General features: G+C 47.2%; 2 protein-coding genes across 2 annotated transcripts in view; both read right to left on the reverse strand.

Annotated features, from left to right (window-relative positions):
- Positions 1-217: 217 nt before the first annotated feature.
- AP5Z1 (adaptor related protein complex 5 subunit zeta 1) lies at positions 218-10,459 on the reverse strand. Its single transcript, XM_051632391.1, has 17 exons — positions 10,377-10,459; positions 10,058-10,195; positions 9,494-9,680; positions 7,197-7,338; positions 6,429-6,541; positions 5,781-5,949; positions 5,231-5,371; positions 4,791-4,828; positions 4,549-4,711; positions 4,110-4,288; positions 3,478-3,620; positions 2,493-2,642; positions 2,161-2,272; positions 1,729-1,826; positions 1,360-1,492; positions 966-1,180; positions 218-643 (listed from the first exon to the last, which is right to left on the reverse strand). The coding sequence occupies exons 1-17, from the start codon at positions 10,415-10,417 to the stop codon at positions 373-375; spliced, it is 2,433 nt and encodes an 810-aa protein (XP_051488351.1). The 5' UTR covers positions 10,418-10,459; the 3' UTR covers positions 218-372.
- Positions 10,460-20,083: 9,624 nt separating this feature from the next.
- Positions 20,084-22,059, reverse strand: part of FOXK1 (forkhead box K1) — a 48,252-nt gene continuing 46,276 nt past the window's right edge. The window contains exon 9 of the mRNA XM_051632066.1: positions 20,084-21,103. Within this exon, the coding sequence (XP_051488026.1) occupies positions 20,883-21,103 (221 nt within the window). The 3' untranslated portion in view covers positions 20,084-20,882. The remainder of the gene's footprint in view (positions 21,104-22,059) is intronic.

Here is a 22,059-nt window from a genome sequence, read left to right on the forward strand (position 1 = left end):
GAGAAGCAGCACGTGTCTAGTCAGGGTGCAGGGAGGGAGAAGTACTTCTCCAAAGGGGCATGGTGTGTGCTTGCAGAGTTTTAATGCATGCACTCACCATCCTGCCACATTCACGCTAATACACTGGGATTTTCAATCCATAATGGACAGGGAGAGATAAGACAAGTTTAGGATGCAGAAAAGCAACAGGCTCTAGGAGACATAAATACAAACAGCCTCAGACTAGAAGAGCAGACCCAGCTCTACTTGTTTTCCGTTTCATTCACAAGCATTTGTCCCTCATTTCCAGTTCAGAGCAGGGCCTCAGCCTGAGCGTCAGCAATTTCCCATGAGTGACAACAAGGGTTGAAGCCTCTCGGAAACACTAGGCCCTCAGCCTGGCATGAAGCCAGGAGCTGGCTCTAGGAGACGGGTGACCATCCTCAGGGCAAAAGGCAGGGTGTCATTCACCTCTCTCTGAAACCGTGTGCTGGCCACGTCTACAGGCGGCGTGAACACAAACTGAGCCACACTTGGCATTTTCAGCAGGTTCATGAGCTCAGTTGCCTGGGTAAGGATCTCCTCAAGGTCCTCCTGGCAGTAAACAGAGGTGATAGCAGGACTCTGCACAAATGTCCTCATCTTGGACAGGAACATGGACACTCTGCAGGAGAGGAGGACACAGACATCAGCTGGCAGGACCTTTGCACCCAGTAAGGTCACTACTTAAGATTGTGCACTTCAAAAGACTGTTGCAGTTGAACACCAGATGCTGCCCAACCCCTCCTCCTGATGCACAGAGCGTCAGTGAGCGGATGAATCCCACTTCCCCAAATGAAGCTCCTCCAGAGCCTGCTTCCCTTGTACTATCTCAGTTTCAGGTTCCATCAGTTGTCAAGCCTGATTATTTAACACCAGCCAACATCTGCGTTGGGACCCATCAGATCTGCACGGCTCAGCCCTTTGCCCTTCCCTGCTCTCCTCACCTGGGGATCAAGTCCTGGCTGCGAGCTGCCAACTTGGTCAAGGTGGCCATAAGTACACTGATGGCCCGGGGGGCGTATCTGGGGGTGCTGGCCAGTGGTCTGAGCTGGGTGATTTCAAATAACACAGTCTCCAGGGTCTCAAAGAACCGGCTGATCTGCTCCACAGTGCAGCGCTTGTCATAGGACACTGACATGTACTCTCCAATAGCCCAGACCTGAAACAGAGGCACGCAGGTTCAGGGCAAGCAGAAGGAAAGGGGATTTGATCATTTTTAGGGAATAACAAATCAGATTAGCTAATGCTAGGATAGAGGAGAGGAGGAAAGGGAAGGTGACCAACAGATGGCACCGAAGTTGGAGGAACCTGTGGCAAAAGCAGGTAGGCCCTGCTTACCATGTGGGTGAAGATGACTTCCTTGTTCTGGATGTTGCTGACTGTTTCCGAGAACTCCAGAATCTCCGTGGACTGTTCCACAATGAGGGCAGGGTGCAGCTTGCAGAGCATCACCAGCTGTGAGCTCAGCACCCTGGAGCAGAGAGATGGGCAGAGCTCAGACCATGGGAAGGGTGGCTATCACCAAATGGAGGAGGAGCTGGCAGCACCCAGCAGAGCTCAAAGTGCTGTTCCAATTCTGCACCCTCCAAAGATGTGTCACAGCAGGAACTGGGCCGTAACTGAAGAGGTTCTTGGGCTGCCCTGGGATTCCAGGCTGCAGCCAGTGGAAGGGCTGGCAGCTTGGCTGGGCCCCCTGTCCCACCTCACCTGTACACTTCATCTTTAAATGCTGGGATGTCATAGAGTTGGTCACTCCTCTGCAGCAGCAGCACCACCAGCTGGTTTATCAGTAGTCCATCTGCAAACTGAGGAATAGCCCTTGCTTCAGTAACACCAGTGACTTGCAGCAGCCAAACCCCAAACTAACCAGAAACAGCCTGATCTATCAGGAGAGAGCAGTGCACAGAGCAGGTATCAGGCTGAGAGAACAGTGTGAAGCCTGACACTGCACCCTAGAGCTTTTCTGTTTCTCCAGATTCAGCCAGTTCAGAGCTGGTTCATGCCAGACCATCTCACCCTCCCCTCATCCACCCTTCTGTTGAAGCTGCAGTGTCATAACACATTTACTGTTACAAGTCTTTCTGTAACAAGAGATCCCCACAGCATTACTAGGAGCCAAACTCCCCCACGAGGGCCTACCTCTGCCACCACCTTGAAAAAGAGCTCCAGTAAGACAGGCACAGTCTCTGCACATTGCACCACCCTTGGGCTGCTGGCCAGGGATCCTAGCAGCTGCCGAAGTGGAATCAGCCTGTGGGCAACAGAGAAGTTACTGCTGAAGGCTTGTTCCCAACTGCTCTCCTGGCTGCCCTTCTCTATGCCCCCAAGGCCTCTGGGTGCTTGGCAAAGCTAACCCAGGGAAGATCTAACTCACCTCACCCCAGCTGAGAGCAGCTATGCCTTTCCCAGCAATGCCAGTGCTGCCTCCCAGAGCTGGATGGCTGAACCAAAACCCTGTGGCAGTCTCCTACCTCTCTGGGGCATCCTCGGGAGTGGATTTGGTGCGGAGAAGATACTGGAACATGTTCTTGTAGAGGGGATGGTGAAAGGCTTCCAGGCAGGTGGCCGGCTCCCTGGCTGGGTTGCAGGAAGCCTTCTCAGAGGTAGGAGGAACAGATGACCTAGGAGGAGGCATACACAGAACATGCTGCATTATGAAAATGAGCCAGGATATAATGGAATCCTGAACAACGAAATAACTTTCCACTGAAACAGGGACAGCAAGCTGGTCTAATCCAGGCTCTCCGGAAGCCAACCAGGATGACAGAAACGATAAGCTCAGACCCCTCAGGCTTGGGCAATAGTTCCAGAATTGCTTCTGTATCACTCCTAAGAAAGGGGAAAAATGGAGCTCTGTACCCCTCAGTCACTGAAGCCCACCAACATCTTGACTCTAGGATGAGTCCCTTTTCTAAGCACGCCAGAAAGAGCTGCTGAAGTTAGGGAAGATAAGGAAGATCAGACGTACAGCTGTGAGAGCCAGTTCCAGTCCTATCCCATCTTCCTGGAGACTCTCAGTTCCTAATGATCTGAGGAAGGAACCTCTCTGTATGCCTCCAGGAGAGGAAAGCCAGAAAAGAGGAGTAAGAGCAGGGAGGGGAGACCAGGCAGCCCACACCTCCATGTTGAGGTGGTGGCTCATGACAGACACTCCAGGCTGTGGCAAGAATTTGGAGCTAGATTTGGAGAGAGGAATGACCAGAGCTCCCTGAGCCCCAAAGACAGTGCTGTACTGAGGTGTTAGAGCTGGTCACCTTCTCTTCCCATGCACAGCACATTACCAGGAAAAACAGGCTGACATCTGTGCAGCTTTGTGCTAACCTGACTGTAGCAGATGCCTCTCACCCTGTGATAGCAGCAGCCAGAGGGCAGCTGAAGCTCAGGGAAGCGTGTACGAGGCTGTGGTCAATGTCAACAGCCTGATTAGCAAGTGAGAGGAAGGAGAGGCAGTGTTACCTCAGCTGGATGTCCAGAGCTGCAGTTAAACAGGGCAGGTCGAGCAGCAAAAGGAAGATCTCAACAGCTGTGCTTGCATCCAACAGAAACGGGAGAAGGTCCACAAACTCAGAGATAAGAGGTGGGCTGTTCCATGCCAGGAACTACAAGGAACAAGCAAACTCCTGCACCATCCCTGCTACTCCAGCACACACCCATATGATTCTCACACTGTGACCCAAAAGGGAAAGGGAAAAGAAAAACACTTCTGAAAAGCAAAAACAGAGAAGTCTCAGGGTTTGGCGAAAACCTGGGAGGCTGCTGGCAGCTGTTTCAGTGGCTGGCAAGCTGCAATTTACTAAAGTTTTCCAAAAGCAAAGTGCTGTGTCCTGACTGTTCACTGCTTCCCAACCCACTGGCAGTAGCAGCAATGCAGACTCTCCTTCACTGGCAGTGCTAACCACACCCAGAACCCTCTTCCCTCTTCAAACACACTTGCTTTTGTAACAGCTCTTTTTGCCCATGCTCTGCCTAGCACTGCCACGGGGGGACAGAGAGGGCTGTGGGTTGCACTGAAAGGCAAACAGAAGGTTCTGGGGCACAGAAAGGAATGTGCAGCAGGCTCTCTCCTGTGCTGCACCAGCAAGCTGTACCTTGAAGAGATTTGGGAAGCTCTGCCTGAATATGCTGGAGGTCTCAGTGAAGAGCTGGCTGTTGTCTTTGCAGAACTGGACAAATTCAAAGGCCAAGAACGGGCTGTGGAAGAGCTGAGCTGGGATATCAGTGAACAAATGTTTGTAGATTGCATCTGAGTCCACAGCTGCTGTTTCACCTGGGAGGACACAGAACATAACTGAGCACAGCCCACCCAGCAGCCTTACCAACCAGGGCTCCAAGGGGCTAAGCTAAATTTGGGTTATGCTTTTCTAAAGAGCTGGGGACAGCCGAGCTCCTGGGTTTCCTGGAGTGGGATCACCCATCCCAGAGCACAGCCAAGGCTGAATTACCAACTCTGGCAGCCACCAAACTGCCAGGACAAAAGACTGTGCTGAGACTAAATTGTGGAGGAGGGGGTGAGAGCTGATGACTTACTGTGGTTCAGGAAGAACTGGGCAATGGGCAGCAATGCCCTGGCATAAGTGGCATCCCCACAGATTCTGCCATGCAGGATTTTCAGGGAGGAGACTGCACGGTACACGTAGGAGGAGTCCTGTTTGCAGATGAGGTCCATGATTTTCACTGCCTCAATGAGACACTGCAGGAGAGCAGAGAGCCAGATCAGAGTGAGGGCAGCCACAGCTCTCAGAGATTCAGTCCCACCTCTGCATACTTACAGCCTTCTGCAGATCTCCATCATCTTTCTTCAGAGGTCCTGCCAGAGAAAGAAGTCCAGGGCTGGTCACTGACTTGCACCAGTGTCACAGAATCACAGAACTACCAAGGCTGGAAAAGACCTTTAAGATCATCCAGTCCAGCCTATGACCAACACCACCACATTGGCTAGACCATGGCACTAAGTGCCACATCCAGCCTTTCCCTGAACACATCTGGGGATGGTGCCTTCACCACCTCCCTGGGAAGTCCATTCCAATGTCTAATCACCCTCTCTGTGAGGAAGTACTTCCTAATATCCAAACTAAACCTCCCCTGGAGCTGCAACTGGTTCCATGCCTAAAGCTGGGAGTGAGATCCCAGCCCAAGGAGGCAGTGTGCCAGAGACATTTTCCAGGACAATAGCAAGAGGGCTGCAGGGAGAGTGCACAGGGAGACTCACGCCGGTTGCTCTGCTCGAGCAGCCGCTGGCAGTACTCGAAGGCCTTCTCCCGCAGACGGTCCTTGGGGGGAAGGAGGTGACTGGATGTGGATGCAGTGGAGACCACAGATGTTACAGACTTCTCCATTCCTGATTTGTCACCTACAGAATAAAGGTTACCACGGATCAGCTCGTGTCACGGGCAGTACAACCCACACAGCTGCCCAGCGAGAGCCAGCGCGCTGTCTGTCCCCAGGTGACACTCTAGGGGTGTTACAACACTAAGGAGATGCCATCTCCTGCCACACAGGCCTTTTACCTCAGGGACCCACAGGGTTTTGTCTGAAACCAGGGGACCCAATGAATAATTCCTCATGGATCAATAACAATCAGTCAGGAGGTTTTGTGATATTTCTTCCCAAAGCTTCCCTGCTCCCAGCTCAAGAGCTCTGCACTCTAGCCCATACTGCTGCCACTGGCTGTGTTGCTGGTGCAGCCACCTAATCCTCTCAGAGCACACAGCCCTCCTGGGGGTGCAGCCCCCACTGGCCCACAGCCCTTCAGTTCCCACCTGGATTGGGGGTTTTCAGCTCCTTGCCCCCGTAGCACAGCAGCCAGTTTCGCAGCATGGAGAAGGCCTGCACGTTGAGCCACTGGTCCTGTGTGTAGGACTGACCCACTGACAGCACCGTGAAGAAGTCTGTGGCAATGGCACCATCCACCTCTGTGACAGGACCAGGCTGCAAGAGATGCAGCAGGTCAGATCCCCAGGGAGAGGCTACATGAGATGACAAGGAAAACATGGAGCCCATGGAGACAGGCAGCCCTTGTTGTGTCCTATGGGACCTGCAGGGAGGCAGTTTTTCAGAGGGAAAAAAGCCAAATGCCTTGGATCCTTTTCTCCAGGTGAAACACTCCAAACTTCCCCTCTCTCTGACACAGGCCTCATTTGCAATCAGCTTTTACATGGTGACCAAAAGACTCTCCCCTCAAAACTACTTCAAGGATCAAAGCTCTACAGCAGAACCCCTAAGTCCTTGGGTTATAAATCGCTCCTACTTTTCTTATGTTCCTTGACCACTTACCCCACAAAAAGTGACAAAGAACAGCAGCCCTTTGAGGTTACCATGTCTCAAAAAAAGCTGTTTCTGAGAAACCAAAACAGCAGGTACCTGACTAGCAAATGCCCCTGAGATGACCACAGCAATTCAGCACCCACCTGCCTGCTCCTGGACTTGGAGAAGAAGCCTCCAAAAGACTGAGTGACTCCTTGCTGAACACTTGCATACCTCAGCCAGTCAGCCATCTTCTTACTGACTACATTGGTCTGCTCTGTGGAAGGAAAGTCACAGGGTCATTGCCAGACCAGAGGGAGAAGCAGCCTCTGCAACACAGCCCTGCTACCCCTCAGTTGCTGTGCTTTTCCTCCAGCCTAGATCATAGAATGGTTTGGGTTGGAAGGGACCTTAAAGATCACCCAGTTCCAACCCCCCTGCATGGGCTGGGACACCTCCCACCAGCCCAGGTTGCTCCAAGCCCCATCCAACCTGCCCTTCAACACTTCCAGGGATAGGGCAGCCACAGCTTCCCTGGGCAACCTGGGCCAGTGTCTCACCACCCTCACAGGGAAGAATTAATGTCTAATGTCTAACCTAAATCTCCCCTCTTCCAGTTTTGATTCATTACCTCTTGTCCTCTCACTACAAGCCCTTGTAAAAAGTCCCTCCCCAGCTTTCCTGTAGGCCCCATTTAGGCACTAGAAGACCACTATAATGTCTCCTCAGCCTGTCTGTCTGATCCAAAACAGCCCAGCCCCATTTTTGAGTGGTGGAACAGATCTTACCCAATAAGTTCACTTTCCTTGTGCCCCAGATGTCACTTTTAACAGCACTTTTAGTCCTAGTCCCAGCCAAAGCCTCCAGAGCATGTTCTGATCACTCTACAGATCACAGCCAGGTGGCAATCTCAGGCCATCCTATCTACTCACCTTCAGTTAGAGATTCTGGTGAAAGACTGATGACATTGGAGAGAACAGGAAGAAGGTACCGAGCATTCTGGCCCTCAGGCAGTCTCCTTTCCAGGGCTTTTACAACCCGTTGCCCCACAGCAGATACTTCAGCCTTATTGCCCTTAAAATCAAAGCAGAGGTAAAGCTGGGCAGATAATCCACTAGCATTAGAGACCAACACCATACAAACTCTTCCACCAAGCATCAATACCAATGTCAAGCACTAAAAAACCACACAGCACCAGCTATTTCACCACATTTTACAGGATCATCTGCAATGTGAATTCACAGATCCCAGGACTTTGATGTACTTTGATGGAGCAACAGGTTTGTAAATAAGGATCACACAATGTAGGAATTAACAAGTGCAATGGATGTCTTCAAACACTATGATCCATCAATCCCAGAGCAGAGAGTACTAGCACTAACTACCCCCATGTTGTCAGTTCGATAGGTCAATTGTTAAGACTAGAAATTTATGACCAAAAAAAGGACAGCTGTAAAATGTTCTAGGACTCTTTGGTTAGTCCATATCCTCACAGTGTGGAAAATGAAGCAGCTTCCTCTTTTGGAGGCTGTTATAGCTGCAGCTCTTGAGATGCTGTCAAACACTTCTGTCCAAGATGACAGGTGGACTCAGACGCCTGACAGGTTTTCTTTCTCTGTCAGTGTCATCATGTCATCACAAAGGAAACCTGTGCCACTCAGGGTCTGGCACAGCTGGCTGTGAGGAAACACCAACCTCCAACACTCCCCACCTAACAGTCAGATTTGTACCAGATCACTAGAAGGAATTAGGAAATGATGGGGTGAGCTTCCAGTGAGGAATTCATATGGAAACCTTACCCATGACTGGAGCTGCTTTCTCTGCTTCTCTTGTAAATAGACATGGATAAATCAACCAAAGCAACTCATAGACAAGGAAGTTTAAGGTTCAGGGATGGGGAACTGTGCAGTGAAGGAAAAAAGAAAAGAGAACCCTGCTCATTCTGCAGACACCCTGTGCAGCCCAGTGCCAATGACGGGGCTGCTCATCCATGTTGCTGACACATCTCTTGTTGCTCAGAGGAAAACCAGACTGAACTCCAAACAGTAGGAGGTTTCAAGCTCCTCATGCAACACCAGAGACTGTGTTTTCTGGGAAATCAAAAGCTTTACAAAAAGAACATCAGCTTCGCAGAGCCAAGGGAGCAGAGAGAAGGAAGATGATTTCCCCTCAAAGCAGAGACAAATGAAAACATGCAGAAGATGTTTTTAAAGGCTCTGCTTGAAGTGGGGCTGCTTTCATGAATGAGCCTGTTGCCCCCTGAGTTGGAGCAATGATACCAAAATGGCTAGAATATGACAAGTTTTAGGAACATCAAACATGGATGAAAAATTTCTTCATCATTTTAGCTGCAATCTAACAAAAATTAACAGGCAGGGTTTTTACACTGCAGAATTGCAGGGCTGTCTCAGGGCTGGATATGGGGGAGAGGTGCTTTGTAAGGCAGCACATAAGGGACATGTCACTGGTTTCCATTTCTGTGTTTTCATTTCCTCTAGCTGAGGCTCAGAGGAGTAACCACAAACACAGGAGGCATTCCTAAGCACACAGGGAAACTCAGAATGAGAAGCTGCAGAAGGGTTCAGAAAAACATTGTATCTTAATTAGGCACCATAACAGCAAAAGAAGAAAAAGAAAAAAGCCAACAAAGGTTTCCAGCATATTGCTCAGAGGGCAGTCAGTACAGGCAGCACTCCAAAGTGGAAGGTCCTCGTGTTTCCTTCTCCATGGACAACCTAGATCCCTGTAGCACCATCCACATTCACAGCCCCACGTTTGATAGATTCTATGTATAGTTTGTTGGGTTTTTTACATTTGAACATGAAAGCCAGTACCATTAAAAGGCAAATGTAGCAGTAACAGATTCACTCTGAAAATCTTTTGCTCAACAGGTCCAAGCAGCTCTGACTTGAAATCTATTATAGCAGGTAGCACTAAAATGTTACTTGTTGCACCCAGTTAGTTCCCAGGCTGCTTGAGGCCCTCCACCCACGCACAGCACAATTTTAAGCAGTCTTTGCTATCAAATACTAAATAGAAAAAAAGTTAGCATTTTTTACTACGCAAAGCAGAATATTTTGATTCCTTAAATAAACACAGAACTGCCTTTGCTTCATTCCTAGATGCTTTTGATTGATTTTGCACTCTCCTTGAGCTCAGCAAACAGGGAATGATCAAAATGTAAATCTGTATTGACAGGGGAGGATTTCTGACTTGACAGGTCATTTACCTGAGCCAAAAGGATGGAGGACACCAGGCTCAAGAGCTTTGTATCTTGAATCTCATCACAGGAGAGGATCAGATCGTTGCAAGGCGACATCTCTCTCAGGATGGCAGCACATAACACCTGAATCTGCTCAGGGCTCTTGGCTGAGCACAGCACTGTCTGCAACAGCTCCACAAACTTGCCATCTAGCCTGCAAGAGTCACAGTCAAGCATCAGTGCAAGGCAAGAAAAGGTTCAGAGATTTGTCTCCTGCACATTCTGGGCCCTGGGACGATCAACCTCAGCACTAACCCAGACTAAGGTCATCTTATCACCTCTACTTCTGAATTTTGCTCCTTAGAGCAGCTTGTGAGAGTGCTCGCCGGCACAAACACCTGTGACTCTCACTGCAGAAGAAGACAGGCACCTCCTGCTCAGCGATGGCAACAAACGGCGAAGAGAAACTTTACACTATACGGAGCTCAGCGATTTTCAAGCAGGGCGGGTCTTTTTTAAGCATTAAGTCCTCTTTCCCCCCAGGAAGGTGACACTTGGGCTCTTGCTGACCCGAGGCAGGAGGCAGCTCACCTGCGCGGGTACTTGGTGGCGGCGATGACGAGGTGCAGCCTCTGCAGACAGTCCGCGGCCTCGGGACCCAGCTCCGGGCCCTGCAGGAGGGCAGCGACACGCGACACGAATCTCCTCAGCTCCTCCTCCTGGATCTCCCTGGCGGGAGAGGGGAGCGGGCCTCAGGAGCCCGGCCGCGGCCGCACCGCTCGGGGCCTCCTGCAGGCCCGCCTGGGCAGCCCGGGGCTGGAGGGGGGGACATGCCCACCCCCTGAGGCAGCCCCAGGGAGCCCTGCCCCGCTCCCCCAGCTCCCGTCCCGCCGGCCCAGGGCCGCGGTACCTGGCCTGCCGGAGGAAGCTCTCGGCCGCCGCGCTGAACATCCCGGCCGCTCCCTCAAAACGCTCCCCCAGGGCCGGGCGGTCCGGCCGGGCCGGCTCCGGGGGGGACGCGGCTGCTGCTGCACCAAGGTTCCGGCTGGCGGGGAACAGCCAGCCCGGCCCTGCCCACGGACAGGGGGCTGATGGCGAAGTCTTGTCTAGCGGCTGCTGATTGTTTTCTTTCGAGGCTATAGCGCTGTTGTTGCCCCCCTCAGGACTACGCGCCGAGGTGAGGACGGCGCCCAGCCCGGGCCAGGCAGCAGCGCAGCCCTCGGGCACCAAGCCCAGAGGTACCATCACTGCCCGGCCCGGGGGGGTTTGCCAGAGCCGGGCAGGAGAAGATGCCTTTATAGCTTTTCCTGCGACCTGTTCCAAACCCAGGCTTCCCAAAAAGGGGCAAGAAGCACTAAAAACAGCAGCTCTGCAGGTGTCTTCAGAGCTTCCCCCAGGTGAAGACATCAACATTTCCCCATCACCACCATCTCCTCCCGACGGCTCATAAGCTATACTGTGTTAAATACGTATTTTTCAAAACACTAGTTAGTCAAATACAGGTACTTTAAAATCAACTGGGGTCTTAAAAGATATTCCTATTCAAATTTTGGAGCTCAGACTGCCTTCCAGTCAAAATAAATGCAGAACGACTTAAATTATACCTCCATTAGAAGGACAAGGAAGGAGAAACCCAACTCTAAGGTAGCTGGATAAATATTTTTCTGCCCTCACGTGCTTAAATGAAATTATTATAAGCCACAGGGAAATACACTGATCATTTATCTTTCAAAATAACAACACTTTGTGACAAAATGAAGGCTAGAGCTGAAGGAATAGTTTGTAATTCCCATGTGAAGCATGAGGGATCTCAAACACACAGACATACACATGTTCACTCTCCTGCAAGTGAACAGCTTCCCAAATAACTGAGAAGGGATCAGAAGTTGGGTATCTGTGAACTCTGGCACAGTGCAAGGTCCTCAGCCATCACGAAAATAACAAAAGGAAGAAAATACTAAACCCCTCTGTTCCCTCACACTGTCAGAAGGGGCAGAGTGTGCAATACCAACTGCTGCAGGACTTACAGCACTACCCTGAAGTGTCATTCAAAAGCAGCAACCGATTTCAGGGCATTTTCTCTTTCATATATAATTTTATTTCTGGTTATAGAAACAAATACTAAGAGGAGAAGCAACATTCCCCAACCACATACATCAAATTAAGGTAACAGAACAGTTAAAATAAATGAAAAAAAAAAAAGGTAGAAATTTAAAACTTTGTTATAGCTTTAAAATATTAACGTTCTCGATACATTAGAAATCACATTCAGATCTCAAATTACTTAAAAAAAATGTATGGCTCCATATTAAAAAAAAACTAAACCAAACCACTGTATCCCTTTTGATGTGGAAATGCAGGTCCTGCTCCTCGGATGCTCTTCTGTGCTGGCTCCCCTGGGGAGCAGCAGCCTCCTCAGCAGCCCAGGACACTCTCCCAGCCCTGGGGGAGCCAGGGGCTGCCTGTGCAGTGAAGCATTGCAGAGGAGCAGTGCTGATCAAGACGATGATTCATTGCCCCAGATGGAGCTTCCCCTTCCTGGGATACACACCTGCTTTTAAAAAAGCACTGATCATGAGAACAAGTCACAAAAAATACTTTTGCTATCGGCTGTAAAAAAAAATAAAAATCCACAAAGCCCAAAACATCTGGCTGGAGGCGTCTTGTACAGGCAACACCAGGAACTGAAATGCAGGCATGGCTTTTGTTCCCCCATCCATCCCCATCTTTAAGTGCCAAATCTTGGTGAAAGGGATAAAGCTCCTCCAGATCTTTCTAGCAGAACACTTCTGTCAAGCTGTTGAGGTATTTCAGGTCCTTGTCCCACTGCAGCCTTGACCTGAAGACTTGGTGGGAATGCAGATCTGCAGAACACGGGGAGCTTCAGATCTCTCTGAATTCTTTTTTTTTTTTTTTTTTTTAAAAGCAAAAGAGTTGGATCTGAATTTCCAGCTTTACCATCCATTGCTCACATATATCTTTTCATTTATCCCTAAACAGTTTTGAAACAGTCCTTTGGGTACAAGTACAGGATCCTAAATACTCTTTTTGGCTAGGCAGAGGGTGGCTGGCAGGCTGGATGAGGCCAGTCTCATCCTGGTCCAAATGGCATATCCAGAACCCAAGGCAATATGTGGTCTGCTAAGATTTTTGTAGTTGAAAGCCATTCTGGTTTCTGTATATTTGAATGGGATTTTTCTTTTCCCTTAAAAGAGATCTTACAAACAATACCCTGGTTCCCTCCTTCCACATCATGCCCATTTGGGGCAGGAAAAAACAAAAAAGATAAAGTTGAGGTTTACAGCAATTCAGAGCCAACTTGCCTACTTAGCAGCCTGTCCACCTTGAAAGAGCAGCACATAAATCAGCAGAACATTAGGATGTTCTACTCCAGACTTTTAGCAGCAAGGCAGGGAAACAGAAGGAAATCTCTCTTTTTCTGCTCCATTTAAATCTCATTTTTCTTCAGTCAACAGACATCTCTCCTCAACGTTGGCCCTAGCTTTAAGGAAGGCTGTTTTCAGATTGCTTCAAGTGAAACTGAGGTGGGGCAGAAGCAGGACTGAAAGGTCTAGATCATGGCAAAGGTGCTAGGGGCTGGGACACTGGGTGCACTGCTTCACTCAGGGGCAGACACAAAGCAGCAACCAAGCCCTAATGGGAAGTCTGTTTTTTCTCAAGGGCTGTTTCCTGCTGAGGAGGAAAGCTGTTTCCTTTCACTGCTCCTATCCTGGTCACTGTTCTTACCACCAATCCTGTCCTCCCTGAAGTATCAAAGCGAGACCACTGGGCAGTGACAGCAGAAACCAGGGTGAAGCATTCAGGTCCTTGCAGAGAAAGGAATTTCTACTTCTGGAAGAGTAATTAGAATTAGGAAGTCAAGGATCACCTGCTTTTAAGATTGTCAAAAAGACTCAGGTAGGTCAAAACATGCACTTCTGTGAATTTAGCGATCCTTGTGGAGTAAAAACCATGACTGAAATTTGGCCAGTTTGGTAAAATCTAATCCCTGTGAATGGGGAACCTTAGAAAAACACTCAGGCATTTGTTTTTAGGGGTATATACAGACCTCATGCCCCATGAAGAAAAAGAAGCATCGTAAAAGGAGAATAATATAATCACGCAGGAAAAGAAACCATTTCATAGTGCCCTGGTGTTAGCTTAGCCACCTGACAGACAGACAGGAATTCCTCAACCTCACAGCACCCTCTATCCATCTCCTCTGTTAGAAATGAGGTCCCATTACTTTGAGCAGAATCCATAAAGAACCCCTTGACACCACATCTAAAGATAATCTGAGGTGAGAAAGGATTCCAGCTTTCATTTCTTGCCAGAAAAGCAGCATGGACTGGGGTTGCTGGAAGTGTGACAAGGCAGAAGCAAGGCTCCTACCCCAGGTAGATAAAAGTACCAGGTAATCTCTTCTGCTCTGTGAGAGGAATGAAAACAATCACTGAAGTAAAGCTGCTTCTGCTGGCTGCCCACATTTATTACAAGAATAGGTGCATCATTCTTTTAGAATCAGTGCCTGGTGCAGGAATTTACCAACATACTGTATAAAAGTTGTGTAAAGTACCATTTAAGAGAAAGAAATAGTCATGGACCATTTATATATCTATACACACGCTCACACACACAATAAATATAAATTTTATGTTTACACAGATCTAATTTAATATTCTCTGAGAAAAAAAAAAATAATTAAAGGGTTTCTTCCTTAGCTGCCACCCATGAATTGTAAATAGTTTCTTCTACCTTGAGCACAACTACCCTCAAGCTCTGAAACTTCCAAGTGACACACAAGGAGAGGACCAGCCACACATTCTGAAGGGTTTTAATTCAGTGTTGGTAAATTGGAAAGGTATCAAAAGAATTTTCTGAACATATAAATACAAAGGTTAAAAGTCGAGTAGAAATTTGGAATTTAAATACAGTGCTCCAAGAAAACCAAGTATTTTCTCAAAATGTCTTGCTCAGTCCAAAGTGAAATGCTCATTGCTGTGTTACTGCCCTGTGAAACACAACCTAAGAGAGAAAGCTCATCACAGCCAGGTATTCCCCACTGATTATTAGCTATGTGTATGTCCACAAACACATGTGCTGCCCTACAAAATACCCACCTAGCAGAGAGAGATGCTGATTTAACTCCTGGCAGACAAGCAGCAGATGGGCAGTGGCAGAGAGAGGAGCTCCAGCACCAAGTCACCGCTACCTTTTGATCAGGCCCAGATCAAAATGCAAGAAAGCTTCACTTCCCACTCCCATCAGTTCCAGCAATCCACATGATCCTGTAGTGTAACTGTTTCCTGCAGCACAGCTGGCTCCATTGTGAGCTACACTTGACAACAGTAGTGTATGCTATAGTTGTAGCAGCTTTGGCACAACTTTTCACCCAGAAGAAAACAGAAAGTTACACGACTGAACAAGCTGTTGTGTAACTGCAAGCTAACAGACTAACAGACAGATTCTCACCAGATGCAGACCTTCAAGCAATGACATTAAATTAGGAGTTGGATTAAAGGACTCTGGGGTTGACAAAAACAACTACAAAAAGAGGGGGATGGAGAAAAAACCCCTGTGATGGGGAGCAGAAACAGGAGCTGCCTGAGAGACTGGCTGGCAAGGGAAGACAGATCGTTTGCTGCAGGATGGCATCTGCAAGCTCAAGAGCTCAGTGTGCAGCAAGGGCAAAATTATGAAGCTAGTCACGTTCCTTTAGAAGTTCATTCTTAATGCCCTAGTCCAACTTATTAGCAGCAGGACATAAAAACCTGAAAGATTTTTCATCAGGAGGGAAACTCAAAGCAAATTCCATATTGGCTTCAAACTACCAGTTGATAAGGTAAATCACAGATATTTTTAGAAGTGACCAGGATCCTTCCATGCTGCCTCCTGTTCAAAAAGCATTAAGACCCAGTCTGGCACTCTTCCTTGGAGGAAGGGGACAAGATGGTTGCAGATGCATAAATGCAATCCTGAATATTTCCAGTTCACTTTGTGACTCGTTTCTTACACTTCCACTAGTCTTGCAGCAAGAGACAACCAGGTACTGGGCTGCACCTGCAGATGTACCACTAGCAGGCCAAGATGATTTTTTTTTTTTCCACTTCATCCAGTATTTATCAGATCAGATCATGCCTGTAGTACTGAGCCTAGTTTTGGGGTCCCCAGTAAAAGACAGACAGGGACCTTCCACCTGATGCCTTAAGGGCTTGAGCATGGGCTGCACAAAAAGAGACTGAGACAACCAGGTTGGTTCAAGGGAAAAAGGAAGCAAATGGGGGAAATCCTACTGGTGTTTTCAACTACCTATTTGGAGGATGCACAGAGGGCAGAGCCAGGCTTTTCTGAGGTGTGATGTGATAGGACAAAGGGCAACAAACACATGCAGCTGCATGGGGAATTCTTCTGAGACAGCTGAGGAAGTTTTCACCTCATGGTGGTCAGAGCAGAACAGGGACCACAGTCATAGAATCTCTATCTCCCAAGACATTAAAACCTCAGCTGGACAAGGTCACAGAAACATGATCTAGTTGGACCTACTCTCAGCAGAAGGTTAGAGCAGAGACCTCCAAAGGTTTCTTCTGACCCAAGTTATATTTCTACACAGCTACAACTGGCCATTGGCAGAGACAAACAGATTTCATCCTCCCTAATATTGAACTTTTATGTGATCTATGTTTATCACAGTGATAAACTATAACTTAAAAGTCATAGTTTAAAGCTCAGAAAGATGGAACAAACCATCTGGAATTGACTCCTTAGATGCAATAGCTAGAAGAAACAGCTTTTTATCCTCTGTAGAAAGGTACAACTATTGCTAGATAAAAGTCTTGTCATCCAGGACCCCCAACGGACCCCCAAGGTTCCTCCTTTCACCCTACGTTTTGACATTCACTTACACCCAGTAAACACATCAATGATACCAAATATCTCACTTGGAAGCCCTCTTCCTAACACAGATGAAAAGCTCTAATATCAGTTTAACATCCCCAGTGGTCAGTGAAAATTGCTCCACACCACACTGTCTGAAAGCTCAGAAGAGATGATCTTGCTTAGATACAGTTCAGTAGCCTTCTGTGCCTCCAGTTTTATTTTACTGCTGGTATTTCCCTACTGGCAAAAGGGAAAAAAAAATGCAGAAGTTAACTCTGAATGACAGTTCTAAGTCAGTGGAAGAGATAGATATCTAAAACATGCAAAACCAAGGTTAGTCTCCCCAAAACCTGAAGCCAGACCATGATGTTGGCTGCAGCAGCACTGTAAAGGCTTCAGGTGCTAATTAACTATTTCCTTCCTCTTCCAAAGCTTTAACATGTCTCTGAAAACACATTCCTGAACAAGCTACACCCAACAGTAACATGTCTAAAACACAGCATGAACATAACGGGTGACCAAATAGACCTTTCTCAACCTGTTCTGGAGCTCCATATATCTCACAGATATTTTCACCCTTGAGTCCTTGGGCAGAGCTTGATGCATGGTGCTGCTCCCATCTCTGGATAGAAACAACTGGGTAGGTAGGTTACAGGGAACAGCACTAATGAGATGGGGGAGGGAGGAATATGGGAAGAAAAAGGAGTTGAAAAGAATATATGAGCTAACCATGAACTTCAGTTCTGTGCTCAGCACTGTTACGTTATCACTAAATCAGATTAAACTGATCTCACTGTAAAACGTTTTCTGTGTCACAAGAGCCAAGGTCAAGACAAAAGAATAACTAAGGAATTTCAGTGGAATAAAATAAAAACCAGCTGCATTCAGCTTTTGCAAACTGAGGTGACTATAAAGTGACTGCAAAGTAAAATTAGTCTGTCATTGCCTAAGATGGAAAAAAAAACAAACCCACACAATAGGGGGTGGTGAAAAGTGAATTCACACATTAAGAAGTCAGCTTTAAAGTTTTCCCAAGTTTAAGTTTGCACAGGTTAAATATTCAATATGCCTTGATCTTTGTGATACTGACAGCAGAAGATGCAATGAAGCCTCCTACTGCGCTCCCCATCAAACCTCCCTCAGACAATATAACTGAGGACATGAGATGTAAACTTTTCAGACAATAAAAGCAAGTTAGACAATCAATTTAAAGTGAGCTGAGTACTGCATTTAGCCATTAAGATAACATTTTCTTTCTAGTTGAAGGCTTAATTCTACCATCACATTCATTTTCATTCCTCCGCAGTGCTCAAAACTGGAAGCGTGGGGAATCAGGACTGATCTGTAGAACGAGTGGTGCTGTCCTCCAGACTGAGCAGTGTGTGTTGAAAGAATTAATCTGAAGGCCTGAAAGATGTCCCCATCTCATGTATTCCAGAGGAGGACCACATTTTTCCACAGCTCTCAACAGGATTTAGGAAGATCTGTTATTTCACCTGGTAACAGGCAATGAATGATATAGGCAACTATAGACAAACCTACCAAAAAAAGACAATTTTCAAGTGGCACAGCTGCCTCCTACAGTAGCAGGGGGATGCAGCAGACTGATAAAGCAAAAATCCCCTGATAGGATGAACTGGCAAGTTCCAGACACCTTAAGCAGATCAAAGATATTGTTTATCCTCAACTTGCAGTTTAACCAGCAGGCACTGGGAGCCATAAAAGGAAAAGTGAAAAAGTGTTTTTCTGTTCTAAATACTGAGGAGGCAGATCCATATGTGCAACCTGAGGATGGACTTTCAAGAGGTATCTTTAAAGCAGCAGCTGGTGTATGAAAACAGTCCCTCAGCTAATGTATTTCCATGGTGCTGGACCAGTTTACAGAAGTTTAGGGCCTGATTATTTAGACTTTGCAACAGAAAAGCAGCAATAGGGAAAAATCCACAAAACTTTCAATCAAAACCAACAACAACAAAAAAGCAGCTTCACATCCTGAACAGTATTCTGGTGGTTGCTCATCTTGCACTGACTCACTCAACATACTGGAAACCTAAAGACTTCTCAGCTTCAGGAAAGCTCCCCAGCCCAGGGCTGTTCTGGGGGTGTGCCTGTATCCAAACCAGCAGTCACCCCAACGTCATGATTAATCATGGAGAAACTATGCTGCACTCTCACTTGTGCAGTCTTCCTTCAAGTCCAGTTGATTGAATTCTGGCTTTGAAAAGGCTACAGAAAACAGAGCTAATCCATGTGCTTTTCCACTGTGCCTCACCTAGTCTTCCTAGCAGGAAAACTGACAGCTGGAGGCCGGCCTGCTTCCATTACTTTGTGGTCTGTAACAATCCTCCTTCACAAAATCATTTCAAAGTACTAAAATCCAATCTAGTAACTTGTCACTAAAGGCACACACCTAAATTATGGAGCCAAGCTGCAGAGAAATGAACTGTCCTTGTCCTGAACATTTGTTGTGCCTCGAACTGCAGAACATAACCACAAATCACGAGACCAAGAAATTCTTTCCTTCTTTCAGAAATATTTCTCAAAAAACAATTGGCTTAAGACTAAAACATGGCTGGGTTTTATTCAAGTTGTGGGACTTGGCTATTGGATAGGATTTGGCAGAGAGAAAGGAAAGTTAGAAGCAACAAGTGATGCCAGCTGTTACCTTGCGGATTTCCTCCCCCTTCCCAAATTCCAGCAGACACAGAGCGGTTGTGCCTCCCCCTCTAATCCCCATGGACATACTGACAGTATCATTTACTGCATATTGGGGAAATCTTGCAACCTGTTTATGCAGGGGGTTTGCCTTTCTGCTCTGTGATAGCACTGTCAGGCTGTGCGAGACAGCAACCTGACAATAAATCAGTCCAGGGAGGGGAACAACCTACCAAAGGCACAGCCCATCCCTCTTACGTCTCTTTTGCCATTGCCAAAGCCATAACGTTTTCTAAAGTAAGAGATCTCTGCTGTGCTGCCAGAAGACATGTTAGCCAAGGGGACTGCAAACAGGCATAAAACCAAAGGGGTTAGCTAGAGGCTGCACAGAGGTTGATTTCTTTGCCAGTCACAAGGCATCGCACACACCCACCACTTCACAAGGCTGAAGTGACTCCCATCTGCTTCGCTCCTAAGAGGTAACTGCAGTACATGAAGAACCTGGAACACAGTTTGAATAAAAGCCTTCTCCTACTGGCTGACCCAAATGATCCTCAAGGGAGGAGAGATGGGAGAGGGAGCCAGGCAGTGAAAGGAAAACTCCAAATTCCTTTTGGCAAGCTTGTTTAAGACCTCCAGTGACTTTTGCCAAATGGAAAATCAAAGGCCTCTTTTGCCCTGGTCTCTACACACTTACAGAATCTGTACTGCACACTGGGTGAGCTCTGCTGCCTCTCACCCCAGCTCTCAACTTCCCTCTCAGAAGAACAACACAGAAGCTTTGCTGTTAGCCATGGCAGAGAGGCAAGCACAGACTCCTACCCAGCCATGGCCTCTTGATCATCATCCATCTAGCTGAGGACCACGGTACCAACAGGAGGTGAAGGCAGACTGTTTTACTGCAGAAGACCAATCTAATGCCAATGCCTTCACCTACAGTGCTATTCTGAACACCTGGTGCTCTAGTACAAGATGTGACCAAATGCACCCAGAACCCTTTTGAGACACCCTTCCCCATGTGATCCTCAGTCATCGAGATACTTTGACTGTTGTCCAGAGCAAGGGATGAATAATTGTAAGAAATCATTGAAGGTACAAAACCCTTTGTTTTTAATATCTTTACAGGGACCAAATGAATACAGTTCCTCTGTCATCTTATTTTCCCTCAGAGGGAATGGAGAGAAATTGCATCTGGAAATCCAGGTGGTTGAGCCCTGCAACTCTTCCTCCTGGATCCCCACATAAATAAACATTCATTCATATGCAGATTTTTTTTTTCTGTTTTAAAAAACAAAATTGTTTGCCTTTTTCTTTAAACTTGGTACCATGTTTCTTTAATGCTGTTGTTGTGAGACACTGCACCCATCTTTCAGCATTTGATTGCCTTAGGTGGTCTTTTTAAAATGGTCCTATGGTTCAAAGCTCTGAGAAGCACAGTATTAAGGCATGGAAAACGAGGAGTTTTTCTTTCCAGGGAGCAGACTGTATTTGTGTTACATTCCTTTAGATGCTGAACTGCAAATCCCATCCCCTTGGAGCCAAAAGGGGAAAAGACAGTTAAAAATATCCCAGCAGTCATACAATCAGTTGTCTGTATTTTTTTGATTTTTTTTTTTTTTTTTAAAAAAGGAAAATAAATCCCATAGGTAAAGACAGAACAGAGTTCCAGATATGGGTACTTGGGAGGGGTTTTCCATTCTTTTTGGCACACCTTGAGATTTTAAGGGCTGTTGACCTCCCTTTTAAAAATCTGACTTTAAAAAGAGCTCTTAATCCACTATGTTTTCAGGTGTTACAGTTGTGGTTTGTTTTCTTTCAGAGCTGCTTTAGGGCTCCTGCCATCCCATGCCCACCCCGCATCACTCCAGCTCCTCCCACCGCTTCTTCATTCACTGGTTGCTTGTCCTTGTGGCACGGTAGATGTGATGACTCCAGTCTGGGCTGAGACTGCTCCACTGGGCTCTTCTATCCGGGGTCTTTTGACTTCAGGTTCACTGGAAGAGGCTGCTGCTGTCTCCTCGGTCCCTGTCTCGCACACCCGGCTGACTACAACAGGAGTGGATGAGCTGGCCTGGGCTGCGAGGAGCTGCAATGGATTTGTAAGAGCTGGGAAGTTGGACAAGAGAGAGAAAGAGAGTTACTGTGATGAAGCAGCACCAGTGTTTGTTATTCCAGAAAACAAGAAAACAAAGCACCACAGCCAAATGTGATAGCTGGCACGGAATCAAGTATTGTTTTCAAGTCCATTTTCTAATGCTTGCACATAACTGGGATTGTGGGGGAAGAGGGAGAGACAAGGCTGGCACATTCACCCAACTGGTAACAACCCCTTTCATGGGAGAACTTCCTTCTTCCTATCCTTTCCATGGTCAAACAAGGAATTGCTAGCCAAGCATTCATCTCCAGAAGGGGAGGATCAATCCCTTGTTAAAATAAGAGCACATCTCCTCTTTGAGAGGTCATTCTCTGGCCACCTACAATCAGAACTTCTTGGCAGCTCCATCATCTCTGTGTTTTGCCTTCAATTTAGAGGACCCTTCTTAGCCCTGCTTGCTCAGGAAGAACAGCCAGTTGGTTGAGAAATGAGCTAACAATCCAAATCTTGAGTGTACTGACATCTCACTTGGAAAAGGGGCAGGAAAGAGCTTACCCCAGACAACCAAATGCATTCCTATCAGAATGCAGGAATTCTGACTCCCAGTCTTGTATTCCAGTCCTGACAAAAGCTCTCGCCCTCCCATTAATAAAACCATTGAGAAAAGAGGCGATTTAAGTAGCAACCCTCTGTAAAAATGTCTACAATTCCTAGTTCCAGACAGAGAATGTGCTTACATGCTGGCTTTGGCACACAACACTGCTTGGAACACAAAACACATGCAGTTTTTTGGCCTCTGCATCAATTGGAGAGGCAGCCAAAGGGGACTCAGGAGACAGCACATCCTTTGCCCTCCAGACTGAGTTGCAAAGGATGGAATGACAGAACATTAGTGGTGTGTTCACTGCTAAGTGCATCAAAAAAGGAGCCCTAGGATAAATAAACAAAGCAAACAGAACAAAGGTCC

This window comes from Apus apus, chromosome 14 (genome assembly GCF_020740795.1).
Source record: "Apus apus isolate bApuApu2 chromosome 14, bApuApu2.pri.cur, whole genome shotgun sequence".
Classification (NCBI taxonomy): domain Eukaryota; kingdom Metazoa; phylum Chordata; class Aves; order Apodiformes; family Apodidae; genus Apus; species Apus apus.

Bases quoted from the DNA above. Each gene is read 5' to 3' on its own strand.
- AP5Z1 (XM_051632391.1), bottom strand. From the start codon at position 10,417: ATGTTCAGCGCGGCGGCCGAGAGCTTCCTCCGGCAGGCCAG. The intron at 6,542-7,196 runs GTGAGTAGATAG...TTCCTTCCACAG, and splicing joins ACCAGAATCTCTAACTGAAG to AGCAGACCAATGTAGTCAGT. The intron at 5,372-5,780 runs GTGGGAACTGAA...TTTATTCTGTAG, and splicing joins GCTGAAAACCCCCAATCCAG to GTGACAAATCAGGAATGGAG.